The 18,078-nt window shown below is 38.6% G+C and overlaps 1 protein-coding gene across 2 annotated transcripts; it reads right to left on the reverse strand.

Moving 5' to 3' along the window:
* Window positions 1-923: 923 nt before the first annotated feature.
* On the reverse strand, window positions 924-17,774 carry rbm6 (RNA binding motif protein 6). Of its 2 annotated transcripts, none has more exons than XM_065279835.2 (23): window positions 17,696-17,774; window positions 16,761-16,868; window positions 14,418-15,945; window positions 12,932-13,021; window positions 12,725-12,794; window positions 11,597-11,670; window positions 8,228-8,299; window positions 7,855-8,137; window positions 7,601-7,758; window positions 7,331-7,431; window positions 5,177-5,240; window positions 4,370-4,445; window positions 4,219-4,283; window positions 3,988-4,111; window positions 3,795-3,892; window positions 3,441-3,713; window positions 2,868-3,011; window positions 2,561-2,629; window positions 2,135-2,371; window positions 1,799-1,873; window positions 1,625-1,701; window positions 1,460-1,523; window positions 924-1,364 (listed from the first exon to the last, which is right to left on the reverse strand). In XM_065279835.2, exons 2-23 carry the CDS (start codon window positions 16,805-16,807, stop codon window positions 1,272-1,274), a joined length of 3,882 nt encoding a protein of 1,293 aa, XP_065135907.2. In that variant the 5' UTR covers window positions 16,808-16,868; window positions 17,696-17,774; the 3' UTR covers window positions 924-1,271. The 2 variants fall into 2 exon arrangements, with proteins under 2 accessions (XP_065135907.2, XP_065135906.2); XM_065279834.2 differs by having other exon boundaries at window positions 1,460-1,526.
* Window positions 17,775-18,078: the final 304 nt, after the last annotated feature.

Here is an 18,078-nt window from a genome sequence, read left to right on the forward strand (position 1 = left end):
GTGGAAAGAGACTCCTTTATATGGTGTGCGCTGTTCCTCTTCTCATCTTCGTGATCCTACACCTGATCAATCATTCAAGCATGACTGACAAAAACAAACAGTGGGGGATGACCACGTTTCTCTTTTTCAACAACTTCAAACAGAATAGACGGAAAGGTAGGAAACAAGTTCAAACAGTCATTAAATGACAAAGTGCTGTATACAGTCATGCCCTATATAGAAATGTGTTTAAATAAGCTCTTGTAAATATAAAAATTAGGTTATGAAAAGCTGTTAAAGGCACAGTTCACCCAAAAATGAAAATTCTGTCATCATTTACCCACTCCCAGGTTTTTACAAGCCTGTAATTTCTTTGTTCTGATAAGCACAAAGGAAGATGTTTTGATGAACATTTGTAACCAAACCGATCATGAGCCCAATTCCCATCCACAGTAGGAAAAATAATACTATGGACGTAAATGGGGCTCACAAATGGTTTGGTTACAAACATTCCTCAAAATATATTTCTTTGTGTTCATCAGAACAAAGAAATGTATACAAATTTGTAACCACATGAGAGTGAGTCAATTATATTATTGTCTCTGCATCAACGTTCAATTTAATTCTGGGGTATGCCAAAAAAATAAAGGGAATTTGTGGGAATTATTGCCAGAATTTGTGTGAGCTCAAAAGTAAATGATGTGGTGTTGCTTTATAAATGCAATAGTTGTGTACTGCCACCTAGAGGACAATATTAAAAACAGTCAATTGTTATTCCCAATAACTCTTTACACTTAAAACATCTATCAAATTAAACATCTAAGGTGTCATTTTTAAGAGCAACAGATCTGAGAAGGAAAATGAGACATCAATCAATGAGACTAGTGTTATACAACAGTAATAAAGACACCAATGCACTAATAAATCAAACTTAAAAACAAATGTTGACAGCCACAATGAGACGTTTATTGACTGACTACAGTAATGTTTTTGTATTTAAAGTCCTTAAATGAAACCATACAAATTTACTACAATAAAAAAAAACATAATCGTCAAATTGGGAAATAGTTAAAAAGCCCTGAAGAATAGAGCTACAAAATGATGACTCAACATAAAGCATGTTTGGCTGCTAGGACAAAGTAAATGAAATTTACAATAGGCACGTCACCAAATTCACAAAATGAAAAGTTACAGGAAATCACAGGAATTCATGTCAGTTCACAGAGGGATGCCTGGAATGAGCTGCCAGCAGTTTTTGTATTTACGCATTTCTTCATTTCACAATATTACGGTTAGTCCAGCTCATTGAAACGTGCAAACATGGCCTTCCTAACCGCCTGCTTGTATGTTGCGTGATTCCAGACGACAGGTTCTTTATTCTTCCGCTTTAGTGGGAAATAAGAAAAAAAATCAAGGAGTCAAGAAAGTCACAGATTACCACATCCACTAAAAGTAACATCACGTAGTGTTGACAACTTACCTCAGTAGTTTCTAGACCTAAACCTGGCCTTTCACTGCCTTTATAACCGCCCCGGCCTTTGCCCCTGCTAAACCAGTACACGTCAAGGTTAATTGATGGTTAGACAACCGTTTATGTATGAGGAAATGATTTGAATCAGTACTATGAACACAAAAATGTGCATACCGTGCATTGTTTGCCCAGTAGTGTGTTGATTTTTTTCTTTTTGGTTCAGGTGAACTGCTAGGTTCTTTCGATTTTATCTAAAATGACAGGAGGGTTCAAAAGGGAGAAGGTTAAATCAAATGATTCATTTTAAGTAAAATATGAGAAGTTGATTAGAATGACAAATGCATATACCTGCTTTTCCTGGTTTTCTAAAGCCTCAAGCTCTCTCTTTGACCTTTTGATTTTTAGATGAATTTCCATATTTTGCTAAAACAAAAAGAAAGTAAAAAGGAAATCAAAACAGATAATAAGAGTTCCTATATTGAGTTAATATATATAACCAATTATATTATAAAATATTAATTGTATAGTTGACTATCCATTCACAAGGATACAAATTGAATCATGTAAAAGATCCCATTATCAAACTTCTATTACATGATTCAATTAATTATTCATGTACAAGACCTTTCATTACATCAGCAGTCGTTCATACTCCATATTAATTTCAGTCATGAGATTTGGCACCTTGTGCAGATCCGAGAGCTGCTGGTGTCGGATCAGAGAGTCTTTATTTGGAAACTGGCGTCTGCACAGAAGACATGCCATTTTCTTCCAGTCGGTCAACCTGTCCTCCTTCTCCTCCGTCTGTGGCTGGTTCTTGGAGGGTTGCGGTGCTTCCTGCTTCTCGTGTTTCTCCTCGTCCTCATCGTCGCTGCCCGCCCCGTAGTCGGCCGCCAACATTCCGAGAGAGCCCATGGGCCGCTGCCAACACATGGAGTAGGGTTATTGCTTTGATCTTGAATGACACTCACTGTAAATCTACTTTAGTGAGGGTTATTAAATAGCCTACATCAATCAGGGTCAAGGTGATGTGTGTGTGTGCCCTTTAGCTGCGTGTGAAAACTGAGCCGGAAGTGATTGTGTGTTCGTGTTAGCGTGTGTGACGCTCACCTTTGATGACTTTTCCTCTTTCTTTGGAGGGGCGAGAGGTTTCTTGAATAAGTCCTCTCCACCAGCGACCTACATAAATGAGGAAAGGAGTATAAAAATAAACCAACAACATACAACAAAATGACCAAAAAAGGTTTATAACCACAAAGGTAGGCTGATCAAGTCTGTCCTAGTCCCTAACTTTGTGTTTGAGAAACAGTAATAGTTATGTTTGCCTTATCGAGCACCAAATGCGTATTTATGGACAGAAGAAGGAAGTAAGAAAAACAAACAAGTCCAAGCAAACAGAGCGTCAAAGATGTCTGACCTTTCTTTCGAAGATGGCAAACGCTGCATCAGCAGCCTTGGAAGGCCTTTGGTCATCGCCTCCCTTGAGAACCGGAGAAGGCGATCGGACAACATCCTTTTGTCTGTTCTGGATCTTTGCCCAGCGCTCCATGTCCTTCATTATCTGATAAACAGATCCACAATTACTACAAGGCATCTGTGCTTGGCGTAGTACATGTTAGGGGTTTAAGAAAATATCGATACATGTAAGTATTGTGATATTTTGTTTGTCGATACTGTATTGAAATAATCAATATCTTTTTTTATACAAGATTCATGGCAGTTGTTTCTTTGGAGTTTACATTGCGACCCCTTGATGGAATTCTTCGTATCTCTGAACTTAAAACAGTGACAGGAAGTACTTGCATGGGGCGCGCCCCAATTGTTTTGCTAAGGTTTGAATATGGTGGTGTGTTCTCAATGACAGGTTTTCTAAAAAACGAAATATCCCAACAATTCGCCCCGCTATACAGTACTGCAACCCATGTACCGTGATGCATATCGCATCACGAGTTACCCTAGTGCGTGTGCTTCTGTTCTGATGTTAATGTACCTTAAATGCTGCTATACTTTTTGGTTTCTCCTCCTTTTCCTTCTCTTTCTTGTCCGCACGTGGGGCAGCATCCTCCTCTATCCGGTCTGGCCCAGCCTCAATAGCAATGTTAACTTCCTCTGTGATGGGTGTGGCCATTACTTCACCACCAGTTGCCACGGGAACACTAGTGTTAGGGAATTGGTCTTGAACATCAGCGCTTTCGACCGGTACGTAGGTCTTAGAGGTGCTGTCCCAGTACAGATACTGCTGATTCTGAGCATTGTAGAAATACTACAGAAGCACATAAGGCCAAAAATTAAACTCTTAAATACTCTGCATTTAGGTAAAATAAAGGCGAATTTTTATACTCACCCTTGAGTTGGGGTCATAGTACAAAGTAGTTTGAGGGTCATAATAGAAACCAGATGTGGCATCATAAAGGAAAGCAGACAAATCTGGATCATCTGATCCTGCAACAACAAAGTTAGCATAGTTGAGACATTGGCCTGGCCTCTTTTAAAATAATTTTTAAACACTCCACAAAATTAATTGAATAGTTTGGTACCATAGATAAAAGCATCAGAGGCGTCCACAGCTCCGGGGAGAGCAGGGTCAGGTATAGCTGCAGTCCGGTGCTCTCCTTTCTGGACAGGCTGCCCAACTGCTGTTGCCTCCGAAAACATCATGCCCTGTACACAGAGGCAGTCAGTGACGACCCACAACCCATATTACTCACGCATAACTTGGCTTTCTGTCTCAGCCACATGTTTTTGTGTTCTGTAAAAAGAGAGTTCACCTGTGTTACTCTTGAGCTCTGCATTACAGCCGAAGATAAGACGCTGTCCACTCCTATTGGATCACCTGCAGGAAACATCAGACGTATATTAGGATGGAATCAATATGAAAAAGTAAACATGTCAAATTATACCAGACCTCAAGATTTATACCTGGCATGGCAGGTGCAATACCCACGGATGTATGGGACGGCTGAGGAAAATATGGTTGCTGTTGATATTGCTGTTGCTACGGGAAACAACAATTGAAAGGTTTGAAAACATGATTTCTGGTGAATTTAAGATTAGAGTGTTTTGGATTTAAAGGAATACTCCACTTTTTTTAAATATAAATCCTGATAATTTACTCAAATGTCATCCAAAGTGTTGATGTCTTTCTTAGTTCAGTAGAGAGAAATATATATATATATATATATATATATATATATATATATATATATATATATATATATATATATATATATATATATATATATATATATATATATATATATATATATATATATATTTTGAGGAAAACATTCCAGGATTTTTCTCAATTTAATTGACTTTATTGGACCCCAACAGTTTCCAGTTTAAAATTGCAGTTTCAACCCAGCCTCAACATTACGCATTGCACTGGCGCATCACACGGCTAGCGCAAGACGAGAAGTTGTGGTTTAAAAGTACGTATTTTTATTCTTGCCGAAAATGACGATCATTTCGTTAGATAAGACATTATGACTCATTTGGGATCGTTTAGAGCCCTTCGAAGCTGCGTTGAAACAGCAATTTTAAACTGCATTGAAACTGTAAACTGTTGAAATCCAATAAAGTCTTTTAAATTGGGAAAAATCCGGGAATCTTTGTTTAGTTGAGAAAAAACAAAGACATCAACATTTTGGATGCTTGACATAGGAGCTCGTAAATGATCAGGATTTTTTGTGGAGTAATCCTTTAACAACTTCTGAAATGACTCACCATCACAACATCTGGAGGTAAACCCAGTAGAGACGGTTTGGTTTTTTCACCATCCCTCTTATAGCTGTGTAATTAAATACAATGATGTTAGAATTAGAACTTAAACGACACTAATACAGAGGTTGCAAACATTTGAAAGACTTCCTGTTCTTTAAACGAAACAATTTCTAAATAACATACTTAAAGAGATACTCCAGCCAAAAATCTAAATTACCCCATGATTTACTCACCCTCGAGCTATCCGAGATACATATGTCATCTTTCAGACGAACACGGAGTTATTTTAGTAAATGAACTTGCTTTTCCAAGCTTATAAATAATGATAGAAAACAGGGATCAGAGAACAAGTAATAACACAGAAGTAATCCACGTGGCTCCAATGGGTTAATAAAGGTCTTTTGCGTGTAATTGATGCAATACTCCAAAAACTCCATCTTGAACTCAAACGATGGCAACGAACATCTTGCTAAAACGTTTGCGCGAGTCCAAGACGGCACTGTTAATGGAAGCTAGTCATTACAGTTTATAATATGAATATTTTTCTTACAATACAGCATTAATTACCCGCAGAAGACCTTTGTTAACGTATTGAAGCCGTGTGGATTACCTTTGAAGGATGAATGCACATTTTGGGGGGTTTAAAGTCAGAGGTTGTTCCCTGATCCCTGTTTTCTACCATTATAAAGCTTGGAAAAGCAAGGACGTTTACTAAAATAACTCTAAATGTGTTGGTCTGAAAGACGATGGACATTAGGGCTGGGTATCGATTCAGATGTTCCAGATCGATTCAATTTCGATTCACAAGCTATCAAAACGATTCGATTTCGATTCTCGATTCAATTTTTGATTCTGGTTCTCGGGTCGGTTTTTATACTCGATTCAACTCAATGTATATAGGTTTAATACAAATACTATATTAATAAAAAATAAAAGTGAACATAAGTTTGCAAGTGGGTAGTTAATAAAAGAAATTAAAAGCACTATCGTTGTCGTCTTGCTTGCAAAATCTAAAATGCTTTCATACCTCTTACTTTTTATGTGAAGGTAGCATCAACGTCGATGAAGCACCTAAAACCGCCATTTTAAGCACTGAATGAAAGAATGACAGGCTCCTTGGTAACATCGCGCAAGGCAAAAAAGTGGGTGACATCTAGTGAAGAAGACTAGTAATTTGATTAACGTTAATCTTACATTCAATGTTTGCAGAAAAAAAAAGAAAAAAAAATCGATTCTGAATCGACCAAATCGAAAAATCGATTTCAAATTGCTTAAGGGTGAGTAAATCTTGCGGTAATTTGGATATTTGGCTGGTGTATCCCTCAAATTTCCATATACAATTATATTAAAGAAAAATATACGCAAAATATGATAATTTATTTTAAAATATATATATAAAAAAAACTATATAATCAATATATAGTACTGTGCAAAAGTCACAGGCCACCATGCCAGAATTTGTTTTGTTTTTTTTGCAACGTTATAGTGTTCATATATAATTTTTTCTCAGTCTCTTTAATATAATACATCCAGTAAATACAGGAAATGTGTATTTAGTATTAAAAACTGTATATAAATGTAAACTGATGTGTCAAGTTTTTAGGGTAAACTCCCCTTCCACTTGAGTAATAGCAGGAAACTGCAGGATCTCTTAAACCTAAATATTAAAATAAAATCCTAATTTTAAAGAAATGAGTCTTTTTACGCTCAAGATGTGTTTAATCCCAAGAGAGGCCACACTAAACACCGACAATGCATAAAGAAGACATTTACCGTAGTCCTGAAAATTGAATTTAAAATTTTTTTGTACATATTTCCTGTATTTTCTAATAAACATTAGACATTATAATACAATTTAATTTTGTAATAAAATTGATTAAAAACTAAATATTAGACATTAAAACTTCTAAAACAACAAGTCTGGTGGTGGTGGCCAAGACGTTTGCACAGTACTGTACATGTTTAACTTTTTTTAAAGGATCTCTCCGTTTCAGCAGAGTCACATAAGATTTCACTATACATTTTTCATTACATTTTTAGAGTATTGAAGCAATTCAGTTTTCACATTCCATTGCAATATACCATTTAGGACATTTTCCATTGATTTTGATTTATCTTGCTGCCCTACCCATAGCTAAGAGCCCTAAATTAACTTACTTCTGGTTCATCAAAGGCTTGGCTACTTCAGCGTATACTCTGACATCATCGATCTTGATAGGCCGGGGTTTTGTAAGAAGCTCTACCAATCGAGTCACATGCTGTATGAGAAAAAAAAGTTATACGTTTGTAGATGTAGGCCTACTAATAAACACAACATTTAAGAGCATCATAGGTGCATTTCTAAAAATTATTTTTAAAAAACAGTAGAGATTGAAATCAATATGTTATAGGATGAGACAGTGAAACACGTATGACAGGACACAATACCTCATGAGAGTCCATATCGACAAAGCAGAAGCATTTTGATCCAGATAACTTCCCTTTAACCAGACGGACGTTACGCTCATCCAGATAAGCATACTGATCGAGTGCTTTCAAAATAGTCTCCACAGTTGTTGTGGGCAGTATGTTTTTAATGATCATTGCTAAAACCATGAAAAAATGAGATGTTAATAAAATTTTGCATCTGAAATAAAATGGCATGTGATTTGTTCACATTTAATTTACACATCTGCACTTACTCTTGCTCTCCTTGAAGATTGAAGAGTTTGGACGATGTGATGCTCTCTGACTGGGCCAGTCCTCAGCTTGTTGCTCCGGCTCCTTTTGTAGCTGTTGGTCCACTTGCTGTTGCCATGCTTCAGGGGTCAGATTAGAGTTTCTCTTCCACACGCTTTGAGAAACGGGGTCCTGAACGTGCTTGACAGGGGTTTCCTCCGTCACCTTCAGTGGCGTTGACAGGATTGGATTTGGTAACAAACCATCCTGAATGGCTGGGGCTGATGTAGTGGGTGGTTCTTGGTGCTGGTATGGAAATATCGATTTACAGCAAATTAATAAACAGGTTTTAACATCAATGAAATCCATTTAAACTCTCTCAAAAAGCAAACTCACCTGCTCTTTTGCATTTTTGTCTGGCTGTATATATTTGAGCAGCGCAGTCTTGTCACCAACCTTTACGGATCCCTGAAAAAAACAGAAAGTGTAAGTGTTTCAATGGTTACTGGAATCCCACCCAAAAACCAACCAAAAAACATGGAAGTCTTTTCCAGAATACCCAATAGACAAATATGCCCATCTGAGGCCATTTGGACAGGCGTATCTGATATGGGCTTTTGTTATGCCCACATATTGTTAATTTTACAGTTCTCTTTCTCTTTGTGTATTAAAATACAAATACAATTGTATGAAAAGTAGATTTAGCTTTGTGCTATTTCTGAAATAGTTTTATATTGATTATAATCAAGATGAGAAAGTTCAGTGAAATCTTATAGCAAGATTGCTAGCGTTTAAGACACATATGCTAAATATGGAGCAAACCTAATGCATGGATACAAGCCGATCCTCTCTTGTACCAGCTGTTGTTCAAATAAAACAAATAATCCCCATCTAGAAAGTTAAATTTTTGTATACGGATAAATCAGTCATCTTCAGCTTAAATAGAAAGGACGTTGTAGGTAAAACAATGTGATAGGATCAGCCTTTTATGTCTTACCCACCATTATGCTGATTTTGGCAGAAATCCGCATCTGTTTGGCTGCAGTTATTTTTTTCTCTTAGCATGTCACCAAGTACAAAACCTTACTTTTTAAGTGAGAGGGAAATTATATGTAATTTCAAGAAACAAGCGGACCACACAACACCCTTTCAGGCAAACTAATTTCTTCAACTTTGCGTAACAATAAAACTATTTCATTTCACTTGCCACTTGAGACATTGTAGCAAACCTTTACTGGTTACATTTATCTTTCCTTAAGTGCTGTGCCACAATTCCACAATTCGACTTCCCATTAAAAATACCCAAAGCAATAGGAAGCAGTCTGGAAGCCATCTCGCATTCACGCTTATAATTCTCAAACAAACCCACTGTGAATTTCTTTAAGAATCAAGAAATACAACAACCATGCAGTCAGTCAGTCTGGATTAAGCAGAACAGAAAGTGTTTCCACAATGATGCAATCCTGGAAATGATTGGCAAGTTGTAGTGGCCGAGGTAAGATTCCCAAACTCAAGAATGTTGACTCTCAATCCATGGAAAGATGAATAAAAGCTTTTGAGTTCAAACAGAATCGGGATAAAGACCCAAGAAGAAGATTCCAACAAGACCACGTGAAGCATGACTGGTGACACAGCACTACATTACCTTTCACAAAAAAACTGCAATGGCAAAAGAAGTAAATCTCTTTGATGCCAACAAATATGATCATCTACGAAAAGACTACCATAGACAATTTTAGTAAGAGTCGAAAAGTCTGGAAATCCAATGATGAATTGCTGTCAAGAAAAGGAAGAATGTGCCACTAATCGACATTTCAAAGAATATGCAGGTGGAAGCGTTTGGAGACGTGCGATAAAGAAAACAAAGTTGTGTTGATGAAACTAAGAAATGGGCTGATTTACTTCCCTCTGAGCAGACCCTTCACTTGCAAATATGAAGAAAAAAAGCGGTTTGCAAATCCAAATTTAACACTTTCAAAATAAATCGCACCTTCTCACTTTTTACAAAGGTAAGTCAGGGTGTACTCACATTTGGCACAGTTACCTTGAACCATCCCCAAAAACGACTGCATCTCCCCCTCCCCACATGCTTGCACTCACACTAGATTTTTTCGAACCGAGCCCAAGCACGCTTCGTTATTAGGATGCGACTGTTTGGAAGAACCCAGGATGCGAAGTGTTACACAACCCTCTTAGGGGCCAGTCACACCAAAAGCGTTTATGGCAGTTGCAGGCGCCTATTTTGAATGATATTCTATGGGCAGGGATTGTGTGTGCGCTGTTTATGCGCGCTGAGCGCCTTGCGGTTTTTGCCGCCAGCCGCAGCACACGCCTTTGAATGAACGCTGAGAGCGGAGAAGCGCCCAACGTCATTCGCGTCTTTACATTTTCCAATAGAATGAGTGGAGAGGCGGGCCTTACGTTGTGGTGAGGGACGTTTACAGTTGCTTTGAAGAACCGGACTCCACTCGCTCACTCTCTCCTGCGTGTTTGTGCACCTCTCATCCTCAAACAAGGTCAGAGCAAGCGCCCTCTTTTTAAAGTTTCTGCTAATATGACAGTTAACAGCAAAAGAGCGCTCACACTTCAATATTCGATTGACAAGACAGCTGACTCAGTGGTTGCTTAGCAATATAAAAAGCCGCGTCGCACTGCTCTTTTTTTTAAAAAAAGGCAGTGTGTCGCGCCTTGCGTTTCAAACAGTTTAAAGCGCGGATGGTGTGATTAGCCCCTTACACTGCTAAAATATTGCTTAGTCGATCAATCACAGACATTTTCCCGTAACCATGCTGTGTTCATCAGGAGATTTTAATGGAGGTAGATGATGTTGAATGAATGTCGCACAACTAACGCCAGATTTCCACCAACTGCGGAGCGGCTGCAGATCGGCTCCGCTGGGTTACGGCTACGCGCCCCGCCGTCCGCCAATTCCCACCAGTTCCGTATTTGTTGCAGAGCGGCTGCGTGCTGAAGTGACGAGGACTTATGAGGTCTCGCAAATTCACATGATGATCACGCGATATCTAATTCTGTCTCCACCCATTATGACGTTAAATTATGACGTATTTACAAACCAGCCCAGATCACAACACGAGATCTCGCGAATTCAGGTATGATCACGCGATAAAGTCATGGCTCCGCCCTGCGGAGCTGTGCGGCATCTGGCCAAAATAGAAGCTCTGCGTATTTGTGCCGGAGGGCTGCAGATGTGATGGATTCGGAACGCAGTCAGTGGAAACACACATTAACTTGAATGGAAACCGATTTACTCTGCCGCCGTTCCGCAGCGGATCCAGAGCATTCTGCAGTCGGTGGAAATTGGGGGTAACATCATGCTTTCTGTTCAATGCTCCAGCACACCCGAGATCACCCCTGCCAACGGGCCAGGGTTCTTTTAATTAAGCAACGCCCTGCATGGTCAACAAACCAAGCTTTGGGGTTCAAATGCACTTGGGCATGGTTCAGATCAGATAGTGTGACAAAGCCTAAGCCCTTACAAATGGCTGTGAGCGGATGGTTGTACACAACACACGGCACTATGGTTGTAAATAATTACGTTGCTAAATCTGCTTCGTTGTAGTATATTCAATGTTGCAAACAAAAACAGAATTTCCTTTTTGCACACAATTTCCCTTAATGCCATTGATTTCTATTTAGCCGCCCTACCCCACACCCACAACCCAGGCCCCTCCCACACCCGCCCTCAGCCCAAGCCTTCTTCCTGTCAGGAGACAGAGTTGTTGTAGTGCGTTGAGGATGGGCCACCTGGTTGGACTCCATGAAGTGGACAGCATCCTCGAGGTTTAAAAACTCCACATAGGCCGTATCGAAGCTGTAACCTGGGAACAGCATTTGAAATACAGATGGGTTTGTGTTAGTTATTGCAAGCAAGACAAATTTCAAGAGATAAAAGGCAACTGTTCGTATCACGAGACAAATCATGAAGCGAGTTGATGCAGGATGTCTTTTGGTCACTAAAATGCACATTTTCTATTGGGTCCATCATGGGTACCACTGCTTTGTTTAACTCTTTAACTATATGTATTGTAACTTGCTAGAACACACAATAGATCCCTATTTTTATTAATGCCTAAAAAAATAGGATCAGGGCCAAGTTAGGTACTTACGGCAGAGTTGGAAAGTTTGTTGGAAATGAATTAGGAGTTTTTATCTGCAGACCATAACATACCTGAGATATGCCTAACATACATCCAGAATAATCCTATACTCCAACTCTGATGTTATCGAGATATGAATTTATAAGTTAACAATTAAAACCGTATTGTTTCAAATGGATTATTCACTCAAAATTGTACAAAAGTGGCTGTGGTTGTGAAAGTGGCTTTGTATGCAGTAAATAACTTAAAATTCTGTTTAAGACTAATTTAATATTGTATACCCAAAAACCTTACTCCTTCACTGGCATATCCTCAAAAACTCTTTAAAAATGGAGAAGGCACTTTAGGATTTTAGGAGCACACAATACTCAGTGGGTAAACAACAACACTCATAAGAACAAAGAGAGAAACCATTTCCTGTGACAGTTTAGGCAGTGATGCTGTGCATCTGACTTATTTATAAAAGGCAAAATATTAAGAAATTCCCCCAAATCTTTAAATATTCTGAAAGATCAGCACATGTCACCTTTAAAGATGGAACCTACTCAGGAAAAATTCAACCTCCCACACAAGAACATTGGGCAAAGGGGACAACAAGATACCCCGCAGGATGTTTGGAAAACTGATGAGCAGTTTTCTTTATAAGGTAAAAGCGACGGCGATGCAGAAAGAACAATCGATGTAAGAGAGACAGTGAGCGTAGGTTTCGGAGAGCGAATGGCGAAATATCAGTTTGCGAAATGTTCAGCGATGCTCATGATAAACAAAATCTCACCTGGCACAACATTCCTTATTTTCATGCCCTGCATTGGCACTCCATCACGGACTGCAAAAGCATTAAGAATCTATAAAGGCAAAAAAATTAAGGTGTTCAGCTTTAGGGACAAACATTAATTATTCAGAGAATTAAAAATACTTTTAATCATAGTAACTATGAACTATTTTTAAAGCTGTAAATAATCATGTGAATAATTGAGCTCACCTGCTGCATTGTGGCAGTTTTGGGAATTCCAGAGATAGCAATTGTTTTTGAGACTTTATCCTGAACACCAGCGCTTCTGTAATCCTGGTCCTTTATTTTCAAAATCCATAACAGTGATTAAATAATCAGACAAATCACAAGACTACCAGATTTCAAATTAATGTAGGTTGTTGATGGGTACATTTGGTGTCTAGTCGCACATTCTGCTTTTATCAAATGGTAATATTTTTTTATTATTGTAATAATAATAAACAATTATTGTGTTATTTTAGTAACAACTCTATCTTGGTGACAGAGTTTGAAAGGGACAGAACTGAAACTGCTTAATTAAAAAAACAAACAAACAGGAAATTATGATTTTCAGCTATATAATTCTCTTTTTACAGATAATAATATATTGTTATGGCCTATAGCATCTTGTGACCCATGAGTACCACCAAATGATTTAAATAATTAAAAATATAACCAATTAAAAAAGCAGAAATACAGATTTTGGACACCAAATGTACCTGCGATTATATAATCAGCCATATGCAAATCAGAATAATACTGATGTTATAGTCACAATGAAACGGAAGTAGCGATTGTCTTATTTTCACAATCGTGACGTATATCCAAGTGAAACGGATTCTGAAATGAAAAAAAAATTTAGGGCTGGACTTGAATTCGTCCATTGAGAATTGATTGGATCATTGGAAGATGAGTCATGCTATTTGCTAATCACCACAATGTTTCCCGGGACCCCTCATACCCAGTAACTGAAGGTAAAGAGAGATCTCCATTTTGAGAAGGGGAGGAGATTTGCATTTTTGATGAAAGATTATGATGGCACATGAATAAAAAAATCAATAATTTCAATATTATTGTGACTTTAACATCATCAAAATTTCACAGAGACATAGCGCACCGCATCATAACCTGAAAACCACGCCCACCGGGGAAAAACTCAGTCTCCATTGACTTTGTATTGCGAGAGGCTGCCTCCTTGTCATTTCTGGCTTAAAACAAAAAACAGAATAATACCTAAAAGCTGCTGTGTGACAGGGTGTACAGCTAACAAGCCAAAAAAAAAAAAAAAAATTTATAAGCCGTCAGCCCCAAAAAACGAGCGTTTAAAGACACAAAAGTGGATACAGGCAACTTTTTATATTACTACTATTAGTAGAACTGCGCCCACTAGAGGGAAACGTAGTCGGCGATCCACTTTTTTCTCCTTAAAGGCTGGGTTTTACGGCTCGACAGCTTAAAAAAAACATATTTCTGTTTTTTTTTAGCTTGTTAGCTGTACACCTTGTCACACAGCAGCTTTTAGGCATTATTCTGTTTTTGTTATAAGCCAGAAATGACAAGGAGGCGGCCTCTCGCAATACAAAGTAAATAGACACGGTTGGGTTGTTTCCCCCCTGGTGGGTGTGGTTTCCAAATTCGCATAACTGCGCTCTGTCTATTGGTGCAAACATACAAAATAAACACAGACATATCTAACCTGGGAACCTGAGTCATCTTGTCTTTGAGGTGGGTCCAGTTTGGATTTCATTTCATCTTTTTTAGGCACGTGAAGATCCTCGAGACTGTAGTCATATTTTCTTCCTGAGCTGGTCCGGTAATCAATGTCCCTATAATCCTGATCAAGCTGTTCCGCTCTGCTATTCTGAGATTCTTTTGGACCTGATATCAAACTCTCCCTCTGTGGTCCCTGATCTGCAGCCACATCACTGGATCCCTTAAAAGTCCCTCGATCGCCTCCAAAATGGGGCTTTTGATTGGGTGCATTCTTGTCTTGAAAGAATGAAGGTCGTACCCCTGATGGAGGATTTCTTTCATGTTTATCTCTGTCACTTTGCCAGTGTTCATCAACTTCTCTGTTTTTGGGATTTAAAACAGGATCCAGTGGAAGAAGTGGCGGCTTCTGGCTTGCCTGAGTTGGAGCTCTGTCTGTGAAATCACCAGGAACATTTTTGTCCCAGTTTTGGGATTTGGAGTCTCTTTCTGGCCGTGCAAAACTGTTGTCTTTTCCCATAAACCCAGACTGCCTGTCTCTTTCTTTGAATGGAGAACGTTCTCTATCTTTTCCATGGTTGGGCCAAACCCTCTCTTGCAGGTCTCTTTGAGGAATGGCCGGAATTCTGCTTATTCCTGGAAGAGAGTCTCGCTCTCTCATTCCATGCTGCCGCCACTCTTCGGACGGTGAATTGCTTTCTCTCCTTCGGAAGCCTATGGGATCTCCCATCAGCTCTGGGAATTCCCTATCCCTTACGTTTTGCTCTTCACCTCTTATCATGGATTCTGGACCCCCACGAACTAAGGGTATATCAGATCTTCCGCTAATATCCATTGGGAGGCCGTCATTCTCTCCAAAGATTTGAGGTGGCTGATCCCTAAAATCACCAGACGATCCCATACGGTTTCTCATATCCATATCAGATTCAAACCTTCCCCTTGGATTAAATGAAGGAGCAGCTCCCCGCCTATCAAAGTCTATAAGTGGTCTATCTCTGGGAGGCATATCCATGTTGAATCCATCTATGTCACCCATCCGTGACCTATCCCTGTCTCCGAAGTCTCCAAAATCCCCATTTCCACCCCCAGACCCCATGGCGAGCCTTCTCCTAATTTCCATTGGAGGAAGTCCAGGTCCTGGTCCATCCATTTGAAACCTCTCTCTCTCCCTCATATTCATGAATCCATCATTATGGCCTCTCATATCTCTATTGCCTATATCCATGGGTGACCTAGACTGCCCCATAAATCCCGGAGAATTTTGAAGATTGTTTCTCTGATCCATTTCAAAGCGTCTTCTAAAACTCATGTCCATTTCATCTCCAGGTCTGAAGAAGTCCAGAGGTGGCTCTCTTCCTCGTTCAAGTAGACCCATGTCTCGTCCCCTCATGTCCGGTGGGCAGTCAAACCGCCTCATGTCCATTGGTGGTCTGTCCATGTTCATCCCATCTCGACCTCTAAAGTCAGGTCTGGGGCCATCTCTGCCATCAAACATCCCTCCACGAGGTTCCCCACTGCAATACAATCTACTGCATTACTACAATTATTATGTCTGTGCATTGCTTTACTTTTAATGAAAAATATCTTGGATCACCTAGACATTTAAAGAGGTAGCTTACCCAAATATGAAAGTTATGTCATCATTTACTCTCTCTCATGCTTGTTACAAACCTGTATAAATGTATCTGTTCTGATGAACACAAAGGATAATATTTTGAGAAATGTTTGTAACCAAACCGATCAGAGGCCCCATTGACTTCAATAGTAGATAAAAGAATGCTATGGAAGTCAATGGGGCCTCTGATCGGTTTGGTTTCAAACATTCCTCAAAATATTTTCCTTTGTGTTTATCAAAACAAAGAAACATGCAGAGGTTTGAAAAACATGAGAGGAGTTAATGATGACAGAATTTTAATTTTGGAGTGAACTATTCCTTTAAACCACTTTTTCCATTTGTAAACACATGGTGCCTTTAACACATTCACTGACGTGTTTTACTATGGATATCAACTAACTATGTTCCTATTGTTTTAAAATATATCGTAAAAAAGTCATATTCTTAGATTTTTGTTTAATATTTTGTTATATAACGTAGTGTTTTCCAATCCAGTCCTACGTGGGAGGAAGCTGATCAACAGAAACAGGGGTTTCACATAAGGAGAGATCTAAATCATCGTGGGAGGGGTGCCACATAGTACATAAAACCTCAACCTTCCAAACATAGTGGAAATGCTTGCATATAATCAAGTTAATATGGATAACTCTGAACATATGGTCTGCATCAAAGGTTTTTTCAGAGTAAGTGTACTCAGGTTACAATAACTCTTACCGAAAAGGCATCCCTCCTCGCGGTCCAGATCTTGAACCATTCCACATGATGTTCCTCCTCTCCTGAAACTCTTTTCAGCACGAGTTTCGAATGCAGAACTTTATTTTTCTGGAAAAAAGTACTCTGTTTATTATAGGCCAAATGTATTTATTAAACTACCATTTTATTACTAAATTCTGGGTCTGAATGTTGATCCTGATGATAAATAAAATATAAATTCTAGTAATTCTGTGTTAACAATTAAAACCAAGGGAAATTCCTTTATATGGATTGTGTGGTATAGGCTTTATTCCAGTAGGTTTTAATGGTGTCCTAATGGTTCCCATCTGCAAGATAACATCCCAACAATAAAACCCAACACAATACCAAAACAATATATTACACTTAAGTTACCATTAAAACCAATACAATTTCCATTAGAACTATTAAACAATTCAGAATTTCTGTGACGATTTTTTGTTTTTAGCGAGTCGGTCAGGCAAAAATGGAACGTGACTGAGAACCGTTATATTTGTCACTCAACAAATATTAAATTGTGTTAATCTTAATACGAAACCGTGGTTTTGTGACTCATATAACGTTAACGTTATTCAGATTGATGGATAGACGTTCTCTTGGAACGTAGGACCAAACTGGATTTTAAATATACATTCGTGGTTCGTCGCATAAAATCAAGTTTAACTATTGCGTTTAATTCTCATATTCTTTTTAAAATAAAAGGAAATGTGTTGTTTCATAAATCGTATGTCTAGCATAAACCTGGCCTTTGTAAAAGGAAGCTATCATGCTAACGGAAGCGTACATATCAACGCATTTCCATATATTAGTTACAGATATATAAAAACGCTTTAATAACCTTTTATTTAAAATCTACAACACACTGGAGGTCGATTATTTTGCTTTTATGCATGAAACGTCGATTTCAAACACCTCACCTTGATTGCGGTGATCTTTTCGCAGTCTTTTCTGGATTTCCCGACAAAACAGAAACGGAAGTATATAAGCGGTTTCCGGTAAGCAAGTACTCATGGGAGTTGAAGGCGTTTCTCAAAACGAAGGCTACAGCTTCCGGAGGTCGCATATGCAGGCTGCCGACGTCATCAAGCCTGGTTTATTTAACAGTTAAGTTAACTGAGCATTACAATAGTAAGTCATAAGCAAATTAAAACAAGTTGAGATTAACTAAGAATAATAGTCAACTTTATAATTGTTCATATTCTGAAATAACACGAGTGCCCGAGGCAAAGCGACCTCCGTAGGCTGCAGCCTTTGGATTGAGAAATTATAAAAGTCTTAAAATTAGGGCTGTCAAAAGATT

The sequence above is a fragment of the Paramisgurnus dabryanus genome, chromosome 7 (assembly GCF_030506205.2).
Source record: "Paramisgurnus dabryanus chromosome 7, PD_genome_1.1, whole genome shotgun sequence".
NCBI classification, from domain to species: domain Eukaryota; kingdom Metazoa; phylum Chordata; class Actinopteri; order Cypriniformes; family Cobitidae; genus Paramisgurnus; species Paramisgurnus dabryanus.